This window comes from Penicillium longicatenatum (genome assembly GCF_028827895.1).
Source record: "Penicillium longicatenatum strain IBT 33135 chromosome Unknown contig_11_segment0_segment0, whole genome shotgun sequence".
In the NCBI taxonomy this organism is placed as follows: Eukaryota; Fungi; Ascomycota; class Eurotiomycetes; order Eurotiales; family Aspergillaceae; genus Penicillium; species Penicillium longicatenatum.
Window position 1 is genome coordinate 384,140 of NW_026643117.1, and position 22,514 is coordinate 406,653.

Genomic DNA, 22,514 nt, shown 5'->3' on the forward strand with positions numbered 1-22,514 from the left:
ATGAATAAATAAAGAGGATTATATAGATATAAGAGCTAATTAGTTTTTAAATAGGATATTTAGCTAATATTTCAGAGATTTATAAAGAAAATTAATAATAAGTATAGCTTAATACAGTATAAGATATTATATAAGAATATATAATTATAGTAATTAAAATCATATAAATTAAGAGCCTTATCATAGTACTGTAACTAACTAATTAAATATGAAATCTAGATTATTAGATAAGTTTATAGAGAAGGCAAAAAATCTATTATAAAGATAATATAGAAAGTATAAGAAAAATAGTATAAAAATTTGTCTATTAGGCCTAACGAGATAATTTGGGGTATAGTAAGAAGGATTAGGGATATGATAGGACTAAACTTAAACTCTTATTCTTATCCTTTTGAAAACCTTAGTCCTAATATGTCTGAGATTGGCAGGGCAACTGGTTACCAATCTCATGGAATTAGATCAGATGAACAAGGCAATGTGGTCAAGCTGAACTAATTCAGGGTCTTCTCAGGAAATTCTCAGGATAGAAAGTGGAGAAGAAATTGGCATGAGATTCAAACTATTCTGCCGAAATACGAGAACTAAATACCTGAGATTTAGAGAAGAAATCAAACAGAACAAACAAATCAAGTAAAATATCACATGATATGACATAAATGAAATAGCGGAGAATTCCGGTAAAAAGGTGCGAACTCAGAGAACAAACACGTAAGGACTTCATTCTCTGACATAATATCATATTTAAGTGGTATATCTTTATTATTTAAATTTTTTAAAGACCTCATTTAGATCTTTTTCTTAAATAATATTAGATATTATATAATGAAAATCTAAATCCTAAAATCCTTTATATATAGAGAAGATACTATCTTGATAATTAATTAAAATACTTAAACTTATTCTTCTATCAAGTTAAAAAACCTTGGAATATTGTTAAGAGTCTATTTAAGGAAGTAAAATCTATTTAATTATGTCTAAGTTCTATAGGTTTATTAAATTAAATATAATATTGAACTTAAACTAAAAATTCTTTATATTTAGAATTATAAATATTAAAGAGAGATCATTATCTTTGGAATAATTCATTAAGACTCTTAATTTCTTTAATAGATCTTTAATCTTTAGATTTTCATATATCTATAAAAGTTTCGTTATTAATAGATAAGCTAATATATTAATCTCTCTCTAATCTAATTAGATTATGAAACTATCTTAAATAATTATTCAGAACAGATAAGATTATAAAGTCTATTCATATTAGGATTAATATAAAATTTAAAAATTTAATTATAATAATTTTGCTTAAAATACTAAATTAAAGTAGATTAAGAAGGAATATAAAGAAAAAAAGTCTGGATTTGTATCTAAAATCTTATAAGATCATTTTATCTAAATACCTTAGTTGATTTTTAATTAATATCCTTAGTCTTATGAGTTTCTATATTAGAGTATCAATCTATGATCTAATATAATGATCTAATCAATTATTTAAAGCCTTAAACCATTAGATAGGAGCTTACATATTATAGTAGCAGTAGCAGCAGCAGCAGCAGCAGTAGTAGTAATAGTAGTAGTAGTAGCAGTAGCAGCAGCAGCAGCAGCAGCAGCAGCAGCAGTAGCAGTAGTAGTAGTAGTAGTAGTAGTAGTAGTAGTAGTAGTAGTAGTATTCATTAACCCGATCTAGCTTACCTCTAGTAATGGCCGCTAAGCGGGGGTGCTACCGGGATTCTTCCATTTTTTAAAATTTCTTTCAAGATCCTAGATTAGCCTAAAATTAATCATGTTGGTTTAATTATCTAACTTGCATCCTTTAGATTAGTAATCTACTAGAATAGTAATACCATTCTAGAGATTATATAGATAAGAGAATAAATATGACTATACCATAATAGTACTATATATCTTCTTTGATTTTAATACATTAAAGAATAGAGCCCTTACGTATTCTTTGAGTTCTCACTTTGTCCTGTATTTTCCTGGAATCATCCGCTATCTTCACACATACAAACGTCACATGCGGGTTCCTTATCTTATTTATTCTGTTTGAATCCAAGTCTGTATCTCATGTATTCATTCCTCGTTTTTTTTGGGCAGAATAATTCTGCTTTAATGCCCTTTTTCTTCTCCATCTCGGCATCTTTTACGTCTTAGAATTTCTTGGAAGGACTCGGATTAGCTTAGCTTGACCACATAACCTTAATCATCTAACCTAGTTAACTAGTTAATTCCCTGAGATTGGTCATCAATCGCCCTGCTAATCTCGAACATAATATAATTGCCAGAAAACTTCTAGGTTCTACTTCGTGATTCTTTTAAGCCAAATGCCTTAGCTAATCCTCTTAAGCAAGCCCACTGATCTATAGCTATTAGTGACTATATGCTATAGTTCATATTTAGAATTTAGAGTTTCCTTCTATCCATCATGTAACTCTACAAAGACCATGGTCCGAGCTCTGAGTGGTTATTGTCATGCGAACTTCTGGCAGTTTTGTTACTTTTGTATCATGTTGATTCATACAACGAGAACTCTTCGTCTGAGACATGTGGTATTTTTCAAATCAGAAAATTACTAGATAGCCTAAGGTAGATTAGTATACATATACTTAGAAAGTGGTTATAATTACTACTCCAATTTTTAATCTCTAAACTAGCCTAGATAAAGGCTAATAAGGCATCTAATCAATTTGAGTAATTTGATGGTATTCGATTATCAACTCCCCCCTCCTAATACACATTTGACAATAAAATTTAGTAGTAGCTAATAGCCATAGCCTTAAGGCACTGTACACCGTACGATTTGTACTTTTAAACCATCAGTATTACGGTAACTATAAGTGTTGATGTCCTTTTTAGGACTGGTGCCTTCCCTGGCTGCTTAAGCTTCCTGTCTTGTCGCTCCATCATACAGTCATTCCCATATTGTTCCTGCTTCCATACTCGCAATTCTGCTCGCATAAGAAGATAACAAACTAAAACATAAGTAAGTAGATCAAGCATTGTAGGCAATTAGATTAAATCAATAGACAATTTCAAGTTCACTATCTTACTAAGAAGAACGGTAAAAATCATAGTAGGATCAAAAAGGGAACTTTATCTCGGCCAATCATGTCAAGTGCCATTCCCCTTACCCGCACCTCGGCTGACAGATTACTTTTCACCCGCAACTCCGACTCCGCCACCCGCGTTTCCTCAGATTATCGCAATTATTCCCTCCAGGATTCCATGGTGTACTCACAATTCCACCTCTAGAATCATGTCATTTTCCAACCTAGTCTCTGATATTGCTTTCCGGGATTCCAACGCGGATGAGCGGGGTTCGCAGATTTCGCATGCTCAGTCCCGTACCGCTCGTTCGTACACGAGCACCACGGCCACGAGTGTCAGTATATCCGGAGATATATCTAGCCAACTGCATGCTGGATACAGCCACCCGCTAAGCCGATCATGGCAGGCAGAGAGGCAGTTGACCAAGGTCGGTGCTTGAGCTCCACCTCCATTATATTCAATCTCATCAAGACGTCCATAGGAAATGCTTATCTACCCGCTATTCATCACCGACAATCCTGATGAAGAGACCCCGATCCCATCCCTGCCCAACCAGTACCGCCGGGGTGTCAATCGTCTCATCCCATTTCTGGCTCCCCTAGTCCGGAAAGGGCTTCGTTCGGTCATGCTCTTTGGTGTCCCCTTGCATCCATCAGCTAAGGATGCCCTCGGAACGGCCGCGGATGATCCCGCAGGCCCAGTCATCCAGGCCATCCGGCTGCTGCGGTCTCGCCTTCCTCAACTTTATATCACTACAGATGTTTGTCTCTGTGAGTACACGTCTCATGGTCACTGTGGAATCCTCCGGGAGGACGGGACACTAGACAACGCGCAATCCGTCGACCGGATCTCTGATGTGGCCTTGGCCTACGCTGTCGCCGGCGCCCATTGTGTTGCTCCATCTGATATGAATGACGGGAGAGTGCGTGGGATCAAACTCAAACTGATTGAAGCTGGCCTGGCCCATCGGGTGCTCTTGATGTCATATAGTGCCAAGTTCAGTGGCTGTCTATATGGTCCCTTCCGTGATGCTGCCGGGTCATGTCCTTCATTTGGCGATCGCCGCTGCTATCAACTTCCTCCAGGTGGCCGAGGCCTTGCCCGACGGGCGATCCAGCGTGACATGAATGAAGGCGCGGATATCATCATGGTCAAACCGGCTAGCAGCTACCTGGACATCATTCGGGACGCTAAAGACCTTGCTCAGGATCTTCCAGTGGCGGCGTACCAGGTTAGTGGTGAATTTGCCATGATCCATGCGGCTGCGAAGGCGGGCGTTTTCGACTTGAAAGCCATGGCCTTTGAGAGCACCGAAGGGATTCTTAGGGCCGGAGCGGGGATTGTGGTCAGCTATTTCGTCCCAGAATTCCTGGATTGGCTTTAAGGAACCCATTTCTCGCTGGGGATTTCGATCACGCTTCAATCGTCACCAGTTCATATTCCAGGGAAGTGGAAGACTGCTATCTCGATGACTGTCTTCCCATAGGCTCTGTTGCCTCCGCCAATGATCCACCCCTCCCTTCTTCCTACCAGAACCCAGATAGATACCCATTGCGACTTGTTTTTCTTCTCGGTCTCAATCTTTCAAAAAACGACTTGGGGGGATGATGTACACCCTCTTTGTCTAGCATATCATGAATCTCCACACCTATTTTTCATCACCATACAGACCACGCATCCATAATATATTCAAGAGCTTATCATAAGCTGGAAATTCCCCCCCCCCCCCCCAAAAAAAAAAAAACAGAGAAACGCCTCTTTAAACAAACTTAGGGGATTATATATGTACTGCATATCAATTCGCTTGGCTCCGTTTCCCCTCAGATCCCCCAGAGCGCCACGGAATCATGTACCTCGAAAAGAAAGAAACAAGGCAAGGACGAAAAGAGAAAAGAAAAAGAAAAGGTCAGAAAAGGATATAAAGAAAAGAAAAAGGGAAGGTCCACCAAGAAAAAGACGGGAAATAAAAAATCCGGGAATCATTGACCATAAGAACCGTGGCTTGTATATATCCCGACATCTCACATGTAGTTTGGCTTGAAACCTTGAAAACCGTAGGGAACCACATCACTCCGAACAACCTCTCCAGGAGCAATGTAGGCCCCTCGGCCAAGGGTCACGCCGGGATAGATAGTAGACCCTGCCCCAATGTAGCAGTCTTCCATGATACGTACTCGGCGACCTTCATATCGGCTCTGGGTACCTTTCCGCTCCTGCATACTGGAATGTGCCATGCTGGTGAGGATAGTGACATTGGATCCGACCCAGGTATGGGCCCCCACGAAAATAAAGCAATCGTCCACAAATATACAGTCATGGGAAATCATCACGTCCTCTCCAATACTCAGATACCCGTAGTGGCAGGTGAAGGGGGACTCCACTATTGCCCCCGGCCCGAGACTAGGGGCCGGACGACGCATTGTCGGCGTGGACATACCCGGAGAGCCTGGGGGCTTCAAGGTGCAAGTAGGTTGGGCAGCCAGGATCTCTTTGAGAAGACGATTTTGTTCCTTGGAGCTGAGCCCGCTCAGCGGATTGCAGGCATTGTTGAATCGGGCGAGTGCGCGTCGACATCGGTCCCTTTCCTCTACAAGTTGCACATCGAATGGGCGGTAGAGGTCGCCTTTCATCATCTTGTCCATTTCGGTGTCATCGCTGCTTGCCGTGCGACTAGATAGCTGGTTCTCAATGCTGAGGGCCATTCGAGCTTGTACCTGAGGGCTGTTTGTATCCATCGTCGTGGCCGGCACTGGTGGCGCCACAGCTCCCTGGAACAACAAGGGCATATTCCCCTTAGGGGGTGGCCCATGCGAGATTTCTCGAATCGGAGGCACTGCGGGATAGTCGGGCTTGGATAGTGTATCCCGCGGGAGCTCATGAATAGATGGAACCTCTCGATAATCCCCCTTGGCGACGTGCTCTGATGGATATGCATGCCCCGAGTGACCCGTATTGGGCCAAGGTCGTTTGGACCACGATGGGTGATGACTGGAGCCCGTTTCGGTGGGACTGGTGTTATATTGTGGAGCGGCTCGCTCGTCTTCCACCACAATTGGTCGCATCTTCCGTGAATCCATGTGCTCTGCCAACTGCCGGTCATGATGTGTTTCTGGCACAAATTGACCATTGGTTTCGGCATACCCTTCTTTCGACTGCAAGGGAACTGGCGCCTTCGAGCTTGAAGGTTTCTGCCATGTACTCCTCGAGGAGTACCCTTCACATAAAAAGCCGCCCCGTAGGCAGTTGTTACCTGTTGTCGATAGTAAGCACGAGATCCTCCCCTTCCAAGTGACCATGTCGGGCTGTTCTTCACAAGAAGATGGAACTTGAATATATAATAACAATAATAATGAAAAAAAGACTCCTCTCCCCCACCACAAGAAAAAGAGAGAAAATGAGAGAAAGGACGGCAGGGAAAACTTACAAGCTGGATGCTGCTCATCACATTTCTTTTTTCTACGCCGACATGTCATGCAGCCGGTCTTGGTCCGGTTGCTGAAAACGCGTTTGCGCTTGGGTGCCACCTGCACTGCCGTCGTCGGTCGCTCCGAGGAGTACGCCGGCGATGAGGAGGATTGCACCGTCGGGGCGGGTGTGGACCGGGATGCGTTCACGTTTCGGTGACCAGGGTCCTGTGAATGCGCCTCTCGTTGGAGCGCATCTACTAGTTGGGCGTCGGAGGCATCAATCTGCTGGGCCCGTTGGGCTTGACTCACTAACTGGGCATCGTATTCGGGCCATGGTCCATTAGAAATCTGAGAAGACTCGGGGGGATCTGATCGGCTGGGCCCATTGGGACCCGGTTCTATGTCCGAGACCGATCCTGAACCTGCCCCATTGGAGTTTATAGGCGCACTCAGTTCAGTGGGATGACCCGTGGAACTTCTGGCTGTCCCAGCTAGTTCTGATGGATGCCGCGATTCATGCTCCCGGGAGGAGGAGTTGGATCTTTTGCGCTTATGGATATGAGCCGATGCCTCTGGCGATGATCGTTGCGACCCGCGGTCCTCCGGACTATGTTCTTGCTCCGAGATCTCTAGTCTAGATCTCTCCTGGATATCTGACCCGGAGAGTGCTCTCTCCCTCGAACCGGAACTCCCCTTTTTGGCGGAGACGGACGAGTCCTTCCCATTGACCGCAGTAAAGCGCGATGGACTGTGCTCGGTTCCTGCCTCTGCTCCAGCATCATGGCTGCTCATGATTGGGGCCGTGGCGATGGCCGTCATTTCCCCCCCTCTTCCCCTTTTTTTTTTTTTTTCTTTGTTGTTGCTCTAGAGCTTCAATGACGATGGGCGTTTCCCGTTGTGCTGCGCTTTTTACTTTACCCAATGCTATGCGCTGGACCACCCGCAGACGCGCGCCGGGAAGTTGCCGAGACTGAACACGGGGGCTCTGAATCCCCGCGCTTGTCAATTCCTTGTCTGGCTTGCTCTCTTTTCGTCTTTCTGTTCCCAGGAGAGGGTTCAGTTCGCAGATTGCCCTCCAAATTACCCAGATAGATCGCGGCAACCTCGTCTGGGGTGGGGCGTGGGAGATGTGGGTTGGTTTCCGTGCGGCCCCAGGACCAGGCGCGCTTTACCGGAGACAGAAGATTCCAAGGGAAGACCAGTCTTTCTCCAAGATATTAGATCAGATGAAATTGAGCCCTATATGTGGAAAAGTCCAGGGGAACTAGATGGAGAAAGAGGGGAAGATAGAAGGGGGAAGGGGAAAGGAAAAGAAAAGAGTATATGAGAGAAAGAGAAGAAAGAAAGGGAAGAGGGGCTAAAAATAATAGGGAAATCGAAAAGAATACATTACTACAAGTATAAGAGAGAGAAGGAATCATAGAGCCTTTTCTCTCTTTTCTGTTTTCTCATTTCCCATTTCCCATTTCCCCTCTCCTCATCTTTCCATCTTTTTCTCTCTCTCTCTCTCTGTCTACCCTCCTTCTTTATTATTTTGCTCTGCACACCTGACCCCCAATGGCCCCCAATCGAAATTGGAAAAATAGAATAAAAAAACAGGACCCGGAGGGAAATGGAAAGGAAAGGGAAGTTGGCGCGCGATCGGCAAGGACGGCGTCACATACTCTACCAATCGGAAGGCGTAGGCGCCATAGGAAGGTGAGGTGTGCGCGGGTCTGAGACACCATCATTTCCCAAACGACCGGAGCGACAATGGCGCGCGTTCCCAGGCGCCCCGTGTCCTGGTGGGGCGCGCAAGTTTTGGGCTTCGGGCGGCTTTGGGGGGTCTGGAGCGGGCGCGATACCACATTCGCCATTGGCGCCGCGTGGGCGCATTGGGCGGTTATGCATCGCTTATCAGCTGGTCACCGCGCGCTGCACTTGGTCGCCATTGTCACATCTTAGTGTTCTTTCCCCTCTTCAGGTTTCTCTCCCTTTTCATGTCGTTCTTACGCCTTTTCCTTCGGTTTCCCTTTTTACTTGAATTTTTCCTGGAAAGATGATCTCGATGATTGTTCAGTTGTCACCTTATGTCATCTCTTACAGGATCATATCATTGGTGGCACCAATCACAATATCCCATGATGTAACTCTCCCTTCTCTCTAACTAGTGGAAACTCTCTTCTCTTCATCCCGGTCCAACAACGGGGCTATGACTTGCAAACCATCTATTTCTGTTCTCGGAATATAAATCCACATACACTTTGAGTAATTTCACATTCCAATCAAACTTGTAACCAAAAAATGAATAATTATCATAATGGATAACAAAATCATGACTAAGGCATAGCTCTCCCCCGGTGTTCCGAGTCATTCCCTTAGCTGCTTCTCCAATAATTGTTGTAGAGCACTCTATTCGTATAGTTCTTTCTCCTTTCGATCGCCTACCGCTTCATTTCATCATACCCTTACTCTTTCTTTCTTCTCTTTTTTTTTTTTTTTTTTTTTTTTTTCCCTTTTGTTTCTTTTTCCCCCTCCATCTCATTCTACTCTATTCCACCTCTTTTCCCTGCCATCACCATCGTCATCCAATACCACCTACAGAACCATGGGAAGCGCCCGGGAGAGCTCGGCTGACTAAGATCCCGAGTTCCCCTTCCAACAGACGAAGAAACGACGCGCTTCACCGCCAGTGTTGATAAGTATTGTCTTTTCTATCCCACACAGATTTTGCCTCAGTTCCTGGGAGTTCCCGTCGATCACTGCGAAAGCTTAATCTCCTTTGTGTATGAGAGAGGCCGCAATCTGCTGACTCTCCACGCCCCTCCAAGAGTTCATCTTTGCTACCCCACCAGTCCTCTCCCCTTCTCTCTCTTCCTTACTCTCTCCTCCCTAACCTCTCCCCCTCTTTTTTTGCCCCCGTCCCATTTTCTTCTACTCTCTACCCACAGCGGCGAAGTGGGCTTAAAAGTCCTTGCCAATTCCCCTTTTCTTGGGACCCTCTGTTGATCCTCCCTCTTTTTCGTTGGGGAGGGATTGCCGTGACGCCTTCGTGATCCCGGCGACTGCGCCAATATTTGCGGCGGGATGTCTGTTTCTGTACAAGAGCTGGACAACACAGTCCGCGCTTTCTTTGAAGGCAAGGGCGATGTGGTAAGTCCAAATGGACATCGGGGAACCAGAAAGATTGGAGACTGACGACGCGCAGCAAAAACAAGCCCAGCAGACCCTCACTGAAGTAAGCATGGCTGACCCACGACGCGATTTCCCGCTGAATTCTTACAAGACGATATAGTTCAAGCAAAATCCCGATGCTTGGGTAACCGTTGGCAACATTCTACAGGAAGCTTCCTATCCCCAGACCAAATGTGCGTGTTTTTCGTGCTGTAGCTCTGAGCGCAATTTATACTGACGTCCTCATCAGATATCGCTCTTCAGGTCCTCGACGATGTGATCATGACTCGATGGAAGGTTCTGCCGAGAGAACAGTGTCAAGGTAACCATCCAGCGCGTCCACTTTGCTTCCCAGGTCTCCCTTTTGTTTTGTGGTGACACTCACTAACAGGTATCTTGGTTCGCTTTTTCAGGAATTCGGAATTTTATCGTCAATTTCATCATTGAAAACTCAGGCTCTGAGGAGAAGCTCCGGACCGAACGCGCCTTTGTGAACAAACTCAATCTCGTCCTGGTCTCGATCCTGAAGCAAGAATGGCCACACAACTGGCCAACCTTCATCAACGAGATCATTTCCTCCTGCCATTCCAGTCTCTCCATCTGTGAAAACAATATGGCCATTCTGCGCCTGTTGTCGGAGGAGGTTTTTGATTTCTCACAGGATCAGATGACCTCGGTGAAGGCGAGGAACTTGAAGACCTCCATGACCCAGGAATTCGCCTCTATCTTCCAACTTTGTTCAGAGGTTCTCAACACCGCTAACCAACCGAGTCTGGTCAAGGCCACCCTGGAAACCCTCTTGCGCTTCCTGAACTGGATTCCCCTGGGCTACATCTTTGAAACACCCATCATCAACACCCTTTTGACGCGATTCTTGGGAACACCCGAGTTTCGAAACGTCACTCTCAAGTGTCTCACCGAAATCGGTGGCCTGCAAATCGGTGCTCCGTATAACTATGATGAGAGGCTAGTTCATATGTTTACCGAGACTCTCACGACTGTCTCCACCGTGATCCCCCTCTCTATGGATCTGAAGGAGACATACGCGCAGAGTAACGGCAGAGATCAGGAGTTTGTCTCGAATCTGGCACTCTTTCTGTCCAGCTTTTTCAGCGCCCACCTAGACGTATGTATACTCATTGATCGCCCCCGTTACCTGTACCCCTTTGCAAATCTTATTTAGTACTAACGCGATTGTTCTATTTTTCATATAGCTGATTGAGAAGCTACCCAACCAAGATTATCTCACGCATGCTCATTTCTACCTGATCCGTGTCAGCCAGATCGACGACCGGGAGGTGTTCAAGATTTGCTTGGATTATTGGACTCGATTGGTACAAGAGCTATATGAGGAGATGCAACAACTCCCAATTACCGATATCAACCCGCTCGTGACAATGGGTGTAAGTGGGTTGGCGAATGGGGGAGCGCCTCACCCCAGTACTCTGGCCAACTATCCCCTTCGCAAACACAAGTACGAAACCGTTCTCTCGAACCTCCGTACGGTCATGATTGAGAAGATGGTCCGCCCCGAGGAGGTGTTGATTGTTGAGAATGACGAAGGAGAGATTGTCCGTGAATTTGTCAAGGAGAGCGACACAATCCAGCTTTACAAAACCATTCGAGAGTGCTTGGTCTACCTCACGCATCTGGACGTGGTAGATACCGAGACCATCATGATCGAGAAATTGGCGAAGCAAGTTGACGGAACCGAATGGTCCTGGGTGAACTGCAATACCTTGTGCTGGGCAATTGGATCCATCTCTGGGGCCATGAATGAAGAAACAGAGAAGCGGTTCCTGGTCACAGTCATCAAAGACCTTCTAGGTCTGACCGAGCAAAAGCGCGGGAAGGATAACAAGGCCGTGGTGGCCAGTAATATTATGTACATTGTGGGCCAATACCCTCGGTTCTTGAAAGCTCACTGGAAGTTCTTGAAAACCGTGGTGAACAAGCTTTTTGAGTTCATGCACGAAACACACGAAGGTGTTCAGGACATGGCGTGTGATACATTTATCAAGATTGCCAACAAGTGCCGACGACACTTTGTGGCACTGCAACCCGGGGAGAATGAGCCTTTCATCGAGGAAATCGTCCGGAACATGAGAAAAATCACCATGGATCTGTCTCCTCAGCAGATCCACACATTCTACGAAGCATGCGGCTATATGATCTCTGCACAAGGCCAAAAGGGCCTTCAGGATCGCCTGACGGAAAATTTGATGGCCTTGCCCAATTCGGCATGGGACCAGATTATTGCGGAGGCCAACCAGAATGCTGCGATTCTCCAGGATGCCAACACAATCAAAATTATTGGCAACATTATGAAGACCAACGTTGCAGCTTGCTCATCCATTGGGACTTACTTCTACTCCCAGATTGGCCGCATCTTCCATGATATGTTGAACATGTACCGCGCCTCCAGTCAATTGATTAACGATGCTGTGGCCAGTGACGGTACGTCTTTCCTGAACCGCCAGACTGAATCCTTTCAATCACCACTGGCATGCTAACATTACCACAGGACAAATCGCTCCCAAGACACCCAAAGTTCGCGGTCTTCGCACCATCAAAAAGGAGATTTTGAAGCTCATTGATACCTATGTCGAGAAGTCGGATGATCTCGAAATGGTCAATGCAAGCATGGTGCCACCCCTTCTTGAGGCTGTCCTGATTGACTATCACCGCAACGTGCCGGATGCACGCGAAGCGGAGGTCTTGAACGTCATGACAACTATTATCCACAAGTTGCACGTACGTGATCATTGTTCCAACCTTTTTTGTGCCCTTTTTCTCTCCCTCATAGACTGTTGTTGCATCAGCTAACGCTTTCCTACGCCTGAACCCACAGAATCTGATGGAAGACAAGATTCCCGCTATTATGGACAGCGTGTTTACCTGTACATTGGAAATGATCAACAAGGATTTCCATGAGTACCCTGAACATCGTGTTCAGTTCTTCAAGTTGCTCCAGGCTATCAATCTCTATTGCTTCCAGGCATTATTGAAACTCGATGGTCCCCAGTTCAAGTTTGTCATTGATTCCTGCATGTGGGCATCGAAGCATGACAACAGAGAGGTCGAGAACACGGGTCTCACTATGTGCCTGGAATTGATGAACAACATGGCCGAAACTGACGTACAGACTGCAAGCATTTTCTTCCGCCAATTCTTCATTCCCATTCTTCAGGATGTTTTCTTCGTTCTTACCGACAGTGACCACAAGGCTGGTATGTATATATCTCCTTTCCCCCCACCCCCCTCGCGGAGAAAAGATATTAACCAATTCTCGGTCCACTGTAGGCTTCAAATCCCAAGCCATGCTTTTGTCCCGCATGTTTTACTTCATCGAATCTCAAAAGATCTCCGAGCCCATCTACACTGCTGACCAAGCTCCCGCCGGCACTTCGAACAAGGATTTCCTTCAGCAGTATGTCGCCAATTTGCTGCAGAATGCATTCAAGAATCTACAAGAGTACGTTACTCCTTCAACGAGTTTGCTCGATACGGGCAGTAGTCAAGCCGTGGCGATACTAACTATAGCAGAGTGCAAATCCAGCAATTTGTGATTGGACTTTTCGCCTACACCGATGACCTGAACAAGTTCAAAACTCATCTCCGTGACTTCCTCATCTCTTTGAAGGAATTTTCTGACGATAATGCCGAACTCTATGCCGAAGAACGGGAGCAGGCTGTCCGGGATGCACAAACCGCTGAGAGGAGCCGTGCCATGAAGGTAGGAGGCTTGCTGAAGCCGTCGGAGATGGATCAAGAAGACGAACTGTGACTGGATGAAGAATTACGGTCGGAGATCCCCAATTTCGTGTCAACTAGCTCTTCTGACAGGACGGGGAACCCGACGTCGATATCAAGAAATGACGGCCTTGATGGCTGGTCCCTCTACGAACTCTAACCCATGGAAGAACCAGCCCGTATTCTGCTGGAATCGGGAAGGGGCATACATCATAGACCAAACCTTGCTTTCTTGAGTCATTTTTTTTGCAGTGAGCTCCGCCATACCATGATGCACCTGTTGATCTTCTTTTGCATCGCCTCCTTTTCCAAGGTGATCTTGTTTGATATCTGTTAAAGAAGAAGATAGCTTTTCTCTCCCTGGTTTATTGACAAAAAATGAACAACCTCTAATGAGGAAAAATCTAAGAATTTAATGAATCCTGTGTATATCCGACTATAGAGTAAAATGTCAATATGTCATGTCGTTAGGACGAGTCAATCTATGGGCAATACGGGCGGTGAGATCTCGGAGAGTCTTATCGGCTTGACTTATCGGGATGGGCCTCACCACCAAAAAAGTAAGTTATCTTCTCCAAATCTCTTTACTAGTGGCTTCCTCTCAATCATGTCTCAAACTCGCCAGCCAAGGAATCCACAACACCAGACAAGCACCCAAACATCTCAAGACTTGTCGCTTCCAGGGACTCTTCGGTTGCGGGGCGAGGATGCTCCCAGCGTCAGCCCCGAGCCATCCTCCTCTCGACGCATTAGATGGAGTGAAGATGTTGTAGATAATGAAGGCATGGGGAAAAAAAGCTCTAAAGGTGAATCTTACTCGGTCCTGCTGACCTATCCATAGAGATAATTCTGACCTTCTCCCAGTATGCTGTATCTACCACAAAGCTCGACCTGTGGGCGAGAGTAGCTCCGAAGAATCTTCCTCCAGCTCGTCCGATTCAGACAGTGATAGTGAGACCGACTGCCGCAAATCCAGGTCAACCCATCACTCGCACCCGAGAGGACGGGGACCAGCAGGGGAGGGCTCGTCGGATCAGTCACAAGACCAGACTTCAGATGCTTGCACACATCAACATCGCCACCGTCACACTAAGCTCAAAAGGAAACCAAGCCCGAATGCCTATGAGAAGATGCCCAGATCATCGAAAAATTCATCCCGAGGCACATGACTTGGGGACACCCCGGCGAAGTAACCCTATCGCGGGATCTTTGAAGTGCGGGCTTGTTGTCGCTGTGGTCAAAGGTAGATTGTGCGCAACAGCAGTTCATGATGTTATCGAAGCCGAGATCGCAAGAATAAAATTCCAAAAAAAACCCTACGCTTACCTAGGACGGTACTGCTCGCATGGCCTCTAATCACTTACGCTAGCTGGCCTCAAGGGAAAGGGGTTCACAAGTTCTGAGAACATATTAGATGCTGTGGGTACAATTCAATGAAATGCGGCTCACCTGCGGGTAATAGAGGCGGGCTCCCTTGAGGTCACTAGCTACTTACGTACATGTATATGTAGCTAGTGTTTCCTGTCTAGGACTTTTTGAAAGGATCATCAGCTTAGAACAAAGACAATAAAATAGTGTTAATTCAGAAGATCCAAAACGCCAATGGGTATCTGTATCATGACTGCACCAAGCACAGCTGAAAGAAACAACAACTAAATACACGAGTATGTAATAAACGTCAAGCGACGCATTCTCCTTTTATACCATCATACTTTTCCTTCTCGCCGCCACACGAGTCTCTCTGCGGTAGCCGGTCTCCATGGCCGAACTCTTCCAAGAAAGGTCATCATCTTCCAACGAGCCATCTGCCTGCATGAGAGATGAACTTGCACCAGGAGGGGATTTCATCGACAGAGAAGATGGCTGCTCTGCAGCTCCGGAGACACCCCTTGATGGCGATGTGTCACGAGTGGTGCTTTTTGGGTTAGATGAGTGCCGCCGCGATTGCCTCCGTTGGGATACGGTCTCCAGCAATTGGTGTGATGCCTCGTCTCCCGAGGATCTACCAAGGGTCTGATGCGTGTGCTTCGGATTGACCAGGTTTTGGTTCGACTGGGGAAAAGGGCTGGTCGCCGGCTTTTCTCCTTGCAGCATACCGCCTGCCTCACCCAAGCTCTGCGGGTCAAGCAGGAAGCTTGAGGATCTGCGGGATCCATTTCGGCCCACGGCATCAATCAGTTCTTTGGTTGGGCGTCGCATTTTGTCACGCAGGTTGGGCTCTGCATAGCTGACCACTGCCCCCCGGCGTCGTGAGGATCGGGATGTCGCTGCCACATCTGCATCGGTGGCCATGATATCAGACTGGACGATGGGAGAATCCTTGAGTGAAATAAGCGCTGGCTGTTCAGACTGGACGGAGGGTTGAGAATGTCTCTGTCTTTGAGTATCGGAAATGGGACGAGGTCGACGCGCCGCTTGACTTAAGCTACGGCCTCTGGGTTTCTCGAGCTCCTTCGGTTTCTGAGGTGACACGGTGTTTTCATTACCAACCATCTGCATGGGAAGCTTATTGTCCGGATGCAACGATGCCCGAGCTTTCTTGGGGGAGCCTAAGCTGAGATTTGCACTCTCTGGTTGTTGGTGTTAGTACAAAAGCACATGTATAATCAGCAAGGTTGGAAGTGGGTTCCTTACTGGGTTCAAGAACTTTCCGTTTCATGGTTCCAGTTGCTGACCCTCGTTTAATGCTCACGGGAGTCTTTATAGGTGAAGTATCCTGATGCATCAATTGCAAGAGGTCTGTATGTCTCGGGGGACTTTGGCTAGGTCGGCTGAATTGAAACTCGTCACATTCTTGAACACCATCTCCATCCGATAGGGCTCCATCCTCGTCTGGGCTGAATTTTCGTTTAGATCCTGACTTTACCCGCCGGTCGTTGACGCCAGGAACGTTCGGTTCCTGCAGGGTGAAATCCCCTTTTTCGGGGGACACCGAGTCTGTCTTCTTTTTCTTCTTGCGAGTCTCGAGCGTGGGTGGGAGGCATTGATCGGGAATCGAGGAGGAACCCATTTGGTCTTCTGGCAGGATCTCGTGGACCTTGAGACTAGGCGATGGGCTTTCCGTGGCAGACTGTTGTGTTAAATCGACCTCAAACACAGGCTGGGCGGGGCTTGAGTCCGCCTGCACGAGATTCTGGATTTCTTGCGCTCTACATAGATTAGCGATGACTCGAAAACGGCCCGAGAGCGAGGAGACATACTCCAGAGTTTTTCGAGGATAGCATTTGTCTTCCAAAATGGCCGGTAGCCTCCCATCCTCCCCTGGATAATCCAGGTCCGCGGGTTGTGGTCGCGACCCCGCTGCTTTCGGGCGATCTGGGTCAGATTTGTCCAGCTTGCCAATCTTGCGAGGAAGCATGCCCAGCTCTGATGCAAGGTCATTCAGCTCTGCTACTTTGGCGTCCAGTCGGGACTTGATCTCATAAACCCCGGCATGGAGCATTTTCGCCGCCTCCAACCTTTCGGCCTCTTGGGTGACATTGATCACTTGCTGTCGCAGAGAGACATTCTCGGCAAGTAAATGGGCAACTTCTGACTCTAAGCTTCGGATACGAAGGGACTGCATTGAGTTGACCCGCGCGATCTCCTTATTTTGTCGCACAAATCTTCGCTTGACTAGGGAAGATCACCGCGTTAGGAAGGGGGCATGGCTTGATTTCTCTTTTAACTTACGGGCTTCGATTGACTCTGGAGGGGCCGTGTAATCATTGAGCCGAGCCATGATGGTCTATGCCACCAGGGTTGTGGAACGGAGAGTTGAAACAGTGAAGATGATGGAACTCGACGATTTTCCCCCAGTAAACACGATTGTTGACGTTTGTCTTCATTGGGACTAGTGCATGCCGACGCACGAGTGGATCCCGTGATTTTCTGTTTGTCCCATTTGCCATCCAGCTTGTATGATCGCCAAACATTCAATTGAAACCGCGTCACATTCCACTCATGGCCTACTCGTCGCGACCACCTTCCATGCTGCCTGGGGCGCTTCGCCAGCCGCAGCCCTCCTCGGCTCTAGCTACCCGCATTGCCGCCAAAAAAGCCGAACTGGAAAATCTGCGCCAACTCCGTGATCTGAGCGGGACCCTCGCCATGCAAATGCAGGCGCTCGAGAGCAAGATTGCCACGTTGAAGGATGGCACTGAAGGTAGATTGCTCTTCCCCGACCAAGTGTCGCCCGACTAATTGGTTAACAGCCGTTGCATGCGTTCTTGCCAATTGGGATAATGTTCTCCGCGCCATCAGTCTCGCCTCCAGTAAGCTTGCGTGATAGGGCTTATCAGCGATTACATTCCACTAACACCAATGCAGAGAAAGCTGCTGGACTTGACCCGGATCAAACCGATGACCCGAACGATTCTAGTTTGCCAGCCACCTTGGTTCGCATCCCTGATCAGGGTGAATGAACGATCGCAATGAATTAGCTATGAGACCCACGGCAATTATGAAGCATTATTTTACACGCGCTTTCCTCTCCCCTCACTTGTGGGAAAACCCTCATCTATTGGAAGCGCTCCGGGCTGGAGACAAGATAAGCGGTCATCCGAAGGGAAAGGAAGTCTCTGGGGGACATCTGTTGGGCTTATCTCAAGTCATTCTCGCACGATCCTCTCTTCCTTTCTTCATTTCCCATTTTCCCTCACAGCGTTTCGATTGCCTATCTTCCCCGCATTTTTGAGGGAACTGAATTCTCGCGTGACCCCTGTCGACCCAGCTGCAAGCTAAATTTATCAAGAAGAGGGGGTGCATGGAACTAGCAAGTTTAAGTAGAGTCCTGTATTAGGGATAGCGATCAGCCATAATCGCAGTAATCGAGCCACGAAAGGGCTGATTCGTCGGCGCCCCCTCCTAGTGATCAGGCACACGAAATCAACGCTCAGGCCTCAATGGTGCAGATGACGGACTTGAGACGATTGGACTGGACCAATGATGCCCGGATGCAAGTGGAGCCCGTCGATGGTTGCCCCTTCCAGGTTCCTGCAGCTCGCATAATTCGCTCTTAATGACTTTTCTTTTCGTCCTAAGCGCCCGAGCCACGACATAATGGCCCCCGCAATGCATCATCTTGATAGGCGTGTGGCATGCTATGCGATGAGCTGATGTTCTTTATTCATAAACCTTCCATCCTTCATGACCATTTATTCACTCGCTTTCTCTCTCTCTCTCTCTCTCTCTCTCTCTCTCGCATCTACACAATCCATCATGTCCACAGAATGGTCTCTTGATTTCTGTCTGGCCTGTGATCGCCAGACTCTTGGTGGTCCCTACTGTTCTCAATCATGTCGTCTAGCGGAGTTGGACCGTCCAACCCCCGATGAGCCAAAATCTCTCCAAACATCCTCCCACTCGCGTTCTTCCACTCTCGACTCTCAGCCTGAAACTCGATCGGCTCGCAGTCTTTCTTCATCTTCCTCCCAAACATCTCTCTCCTCACTACGGAGCCATGCGTCCAATACCACCTCAGACCACCTCCAGGATGAGCTACGAGATTATGCTAGCTCCTTTGATCCAGTTCGAGACCTCAAGCGACGGTTGACCACCTCCTAAGACCGCCTTGAAACCCTGGCCATCGCCAGCTGGCAACCACCTACATCAGCGAATCATTGCATATTTCGAGGGAAAAAAACCACCAGGCGTCATTGCTTCCCCTCCCAAAAAAAGGAAAATGGGATATCACTGGGTCTCTTCTCCCTCTTCATTCTTCACGACTATACCCTTGTCTTCATTTTCTCTCTTGCTATATAATACTCCATTTGTGATACTGCGATACTGTGATATATTGGCGTTGGATTTAATCTCATACACCGGACCAGAATGTTCCATGGGCGGAACTGGGGAAACTGGTATTTTCTGGATTTTTGTGATCTTAACTCTTTTGGCAAATACAGAATGTAGAATAATCAAGGCTGAATGGAGACCCGGAATGTGTCAACATAGCGCTTGTATACAAGTGGGGACTCATGCTCCACTCATCCCGCAGCATCTGTCTCCCAGCTCGCCACGCCATTGTCATCGGCTTGCTCATTGCGCCACCGCTTTGCCTAAGGCAGTCACGTTTTTGGGCACGAACCGCACCTTGTACCGTTGAGGAATGGCCACCAGACTGGTGGGGTCCGAGTTCCCACGGACGGGGTGCCAATCAGCGTTGTCGTGGGGTTCAATCCGAAAGCTGTTCAGGGTCCGCATGAAAACCAGATAGAGTTCTCGGTTGGCCAACAGGGAGCCGGCACACATGCGGTAGCCCATGCCGTAAGTGAACATTGGTGCGTCGGGCTGCTCCAACCACCGCTCTGGTCGGAACTCTTCCGGGTCGGTCCACACATCTGGATCTACATTGTCACCGTTAGCCTGCTGGAGGAGAGTCGGAGATGGTGCGATTCAAATTACCCATGTTGCAGGCCCAGGCATTCAAAAAGAACACGGTGCCCTTGGGGATCACTATCCCCTGATAGGTGATATCCCGGATTGATGTTCGGGGCAGAGCCAGCCGGAGAACTGTGAAGAATCTACGAGAGTACACAGAATGGGTCAGGTCGGACGTCAAAGCTTCCTCGTCTTCAACAAACTTACCGAAGACACTCCCGGACCAGCGCAGCAACGTAGGCACACTTTTGATCGTCATCGGCCGAGCACATGGGCTCGTCCTGGCCATACATCTCCTGGATCGCTTTGGCGGCCTTGTCCTGCACATCGGGGCGCGTGGAGAGCAGCCCAATGCTCCATGCGACAAGGGTGGTGACGGTATCCAGACCACCTGAGAGCATGGTCAGACTGATCGAGGTGAGCTCTTCCGTATTCAACTTGGCTTCCTTGTCCAGGATCACATTGGCCTGAATGCATGGCGTGTGGGTTCCCTTTTCCATCCGATCGTCCAGGTCTCGGTTCAAGGAGCCTAGGTATTTGTCTCGACGAATGCGCATCTCCGCTGCCTTCTTCGAATTCCTGCTGAATGGGTCCAATCGGAGGAGAGGGATATAGTCCTGTAAATTTCCTGTGGTGCTTCGGAATCGGCTGATCTCTTCTTCCACATGGGTAATCTCATCAAACAGCTCAGACTCTTGCGAGGCCACCCGCACTCCCCAGTTGAGCGTTAAGGCCAAACTTAGACTCAGGCGCTGGATCATAGGCATGGGATCGACAGGCGTCGCGCCACCTTTACCATACCGGAACAATTCTTCGACAAAGGCCTTTGATTCGATATCCAGATGGGAGACGTATGAATCCACCGAGGGCCGGTTCAGGGCGGAGGCGGCGCCCTTTCGGCGGCGCTTCAGAGAGTCACTGTAAGGCGAAGTTCCGATGGTCGTACCTGCAGTGTTTGAAACAATCTACACAATAGCGTCCCTCCGGTGGTTAGTGCATGTAATGAGCTGGTATGAGTGTAATCCTCATTACTCACCTTGTGAAATGTATAGAACTCTGGTCGCGAGCTTAGTGCCTGGGCATTTTGGCCGAAGATCACCTTGGCGGAAGCAGCCGAGTTCACAACCACCACTGGGACGTTCCCCAGTTGGATCTGATACACGGCACCGAATTTCTTAGACCAGACTCGATACTGCTCGGCTGCATTGACTCGGATCTGAGCCAGATTCCCAATCAGCGGCAAGCCTCGGGGGCCTTTCATGCCCTTGACACGGACCGATGCCCGAATGAACTCGTTCAGGATGACATAAAGGATAGGTGCCAGGAAAACGGTGATCCCCAAGGACTGCCATGGGTTGTGAATTATTTGCCCTTGAAGGGCTAACAGGGTCGATGCGATAGCCATGGTGTGCAGATGGTTGTTCTAGGGTAGACACGGTCATGACCTTCTATATAACCATTTCCCAACCGCAGATATGGTCGGCTGTTTGCAATGGAACATTTCCGTCAGAGCTCATTGATTCGATGGAGCATCTAGGTCATCGCAGCATAAGTACGAGGTTTGGTTGGTCAACCCCACACTTTCCCCAGGTTGCAAGCGTGCAAAGCCGAGTTGCCGCACGGAATTCCTCCGCTTTTTCGGAACTCGTGCGCAGTCCTGGAGTTCACTTAACGTAGCGATCAAGGGCTTTTTTTTTATTCCAGAATAACCTTATTACTTTGTCAACGTTTCATGTTGGACCTGGACTTTGTCCAGGTCAGGTTGATATCGATGTTCGGGGAGTGTCCATGTCAGTACTCTCTGTACATCTAAAGACACCCCATATATACATTCACATAGATGACCGCGGATTTATATCAAATCAATCATTATCCAATGAAGATGAATTGACATGTATTGTCTTAGCTACGAATCTATTCTACATCCCTTTAGAGTAGCATAGAATAGGAGTTGTCGAGTTGTCCGTGCACGCTAATGCAACGTCGAGGCCCTATTTAATAGTACCACGGCATAGAAGAAAGGAATAGTAATACTACTAGTACGAATGAACGACATAGTGAGAAACGTACAAAAAAGGGGAGAATTCATGTGGGGCCAATGATCTGCCCGAGTCCACTGTGACTCCCCTATCCAGGGACCGAAGCGATTGGAAACGCCTCTGACTTTTGAGCCTGGTTAGAATCCTAAGGGGCAAATCTAAGAAAAGAAAAGAAAGTAAAAAAAGAAAGCGTTAGTGTATAACGAATGGAGCTACTAGTGGATCAGCTTCTGCTCCACTCGTAGAGCTGTCCTGTGGCCCGTGGGCATTGTCCATTACGGAGTCCAGTTTATCCACCTGATGACTCATAGAATGTCCCTGGCATTCCACAGGGAGGTAACGTGAGATGCAGGAACCTGATGTGTGCGATGACTCCATAGGACTCAGCAAGGCAAAGGTTGGACAGGGAAGAAACTGGTTCAGCGAGGAGCACTGAGCTCATGAGTGGAGTAAAGGGAAACGGGGCCGCGATCGAGTGGATCTGAGCCGCAAGTCAGCTGCTCATGCAGAGATTTGCAGAGTCTCGATGGGTATAGAGGTGACGGCCTTGGTATATCTGAGTCCGTACTGAATTCTCCGCGCATATCAGTAGAGACAAGAATCAAATCCCAGCATAGACCCCGTCCAGCGTCCGGTGTATTGCGTTCAGTAAAAACCTGCTGGTCACATGTATCGGAGTGGGAATCCGAATGTCAGCGTGCGAGTCTCTGATTGGTGGGAATTCACAACGCCCACCGCAATGACGCAGAAGTCCCAA

At 47.8% G+C, this 22,514-nt stretch overlaps 9 protein-coding genes across 9 annotated transcripts; 5 read left to right on the forward strand and 4 right to left on the reverse strand.

Annotated features, from left to right (window-relative positions):
* Positions 1–3,253: 3,253 nt before the first annotated feature.
* N7484_000136 (porphobilinogen synthase HEM2) lies at positions 3,254–4,429 on the forward strand (the record flags this gene model as incomplete). The annotated part of the gene is made up of 2 exons (XM_057110557.1): positions 3,254–3,472; positions 3,527–4,429. The coding sequence occupies 2 exons, from the start codon at positions 3,254–3,256 to the stop codon at positions 4,427–4,429; spliced, it is 1,122 nt and encodes a 373-aa protein (XP_056977783.1).
* A 637-nt stretch (positions 4,430–5,066) lies between these two features.
* On the reverse strand, positions 5,067–7,244 carry N7484_000137 (uncharacterized protein; the record flags this gene model as incomplete). The annotated part of the gene is made up of 2 exons (XM_057110558.1): positions 5,067–6,295; positions 6,470–7,244. 2 exons carry the CDS (start codon positions 7,242–7,244, stop codon positions 5,067–5,069), a joined length of 2,004 nt encoding a protein of 667 aa, XP_056977784.1.
* An 873-nt stretch (positions 7,245–8,117) lies between these two features.
* Positions 8,118–8,327, reverse strand: N7484_000138 (uncharacterized protein; the record flags this gene model as incomplete). The annotated part of the gene is made up of 1 exon (XM_057110559.1): positions 8,118–8,327. The coding sequence occupies one exon, from the start codon at positions 8,325–8,327 to the stop codon at positions 8,118–8,120; it is 210 nt and encodes a 69-aa protein (XP_056977785.1).
* A 1,103-nt stretch (positions 8,328–9,430) lies between these two features.
* Positions 9,431–13,392, forward strand: N7484_000139 (exportin CRM1; the record flags this gene model as incomplete). Its single annotated transcript, XM_057110560.1, has 10 exons — positions 9,431–9,584; positions 9,640–9,669; positions 9,727–9,799; positions 9,856–9,927; positions 10,019–10,731; positions 10,820–12,062; positions 12,130–12,359; positions 12,412–12,835; positions 12,909–13,080; positions 13,152–13,392. Exons 1-10 carry the CDS (start codon positions 9,519–9,521, stop codon positions 13,390–13,392), a joined length of 3,264 nt encoding a protein of 1,087 aa, XP_056977786.1. The 5' UTR covers positions 9,431–9,518.
* Positions 13,393–13,965: 573 nt separating this feature from the next.
* N7484_000140 (PPP1R11/YPI1 family protein) lies at positions 13,966–14,527 on the forward strand (the record flags this gene model as incomplete). Its single annotated transcript, XM_057110561.1, has 2 exons — positions 13,966–14,164; positions 14,223–14,527. 2 exons carry the CDS (start codon positions 13,966–13,968, stop codon positions 14,525–14,527), a joined length of 504 nt encoding a protein of 167 aa, XP_056977787.1.
* Positions 14,528–15,056: 529 nt separating this feature from the next.
* N7484_000141 (shugoshin family protein) lies at positions 15,057–17,079 on the reverse strand (the record flags this gene model as incomplete). The annotated part of the gene is made up of 4 exons (XM_057110562.1): positions 15,057–15,928; positions 15,993–16,507; positions 16,559–16,973; positions 17,031–17,079. 4 exons carry the CDS (start codon positions 17,077–17,079, stop codon positions 15,057–15,059), a joined length of 1,851 nt encoding a protein of 616 aa, XP_056977788.1.
* Positions 17,080–17,300: 221 nt separating this feature from the next.
* N7484_000142 (DASH complex subunit DAD2) lies at positions 17,301–17,761 on the forward strand (the record flags this gene model as incomplete). The annotated part of the gene is made up of 3 exons (XM_057110563.1): positions 17,301–17,502; positions 17,552–17,611; positions 17,667–17,761. The coding sequence occupies 3 exons, from the start codon at positions 17,301–17,303 to the stop codon at positions 17,759–17,761; spliced, it is 357 nt and encodes a 118-aa protein (XP_056977789.1).
* A 796-nt stretch (positions 17,762–18,557) lies between these two features.
* Positions 18,558–18,902, forward strand: N7484_000143 (uncharacterized protein; the record flags this gene model as incomplete). The annotated part of the gene is made up of 1 exon (XM_057110564.1): positions 18,558–18,902. The coding sequence occupies one exon, from the start codon at positions 18,558–18,560 to the stop codon at positions 18,900–18,902; it is 345 nt and encodes a 114-aa protein (XP_056977790.1).
* A 474-nt stretch (positions 18,903–19,376) lies between these two features.
* On the reverse strand, positions 19,377–21,123 carry N7484_000144 (cytochrome P450; the record flags this gene model as incomplete). The annotated part of the gene is made up of 4 exons (XM_057110565.1): positions 19,377–19,684; positions 19,743–19,861; positions 19,926–20,683; positions 20,755–21,123. The coding sequence occupies 4 exons, from the start codon at positions 21,121–21,123 to the stop codon at positions 19,377–19,379; spliced, it is 1,554 nt and encodes a 517-aa protein (XP_056977791.1).
* Between the last annotated feature and the right edge of the window lie 1,391 nt (positions 21,124–22,514).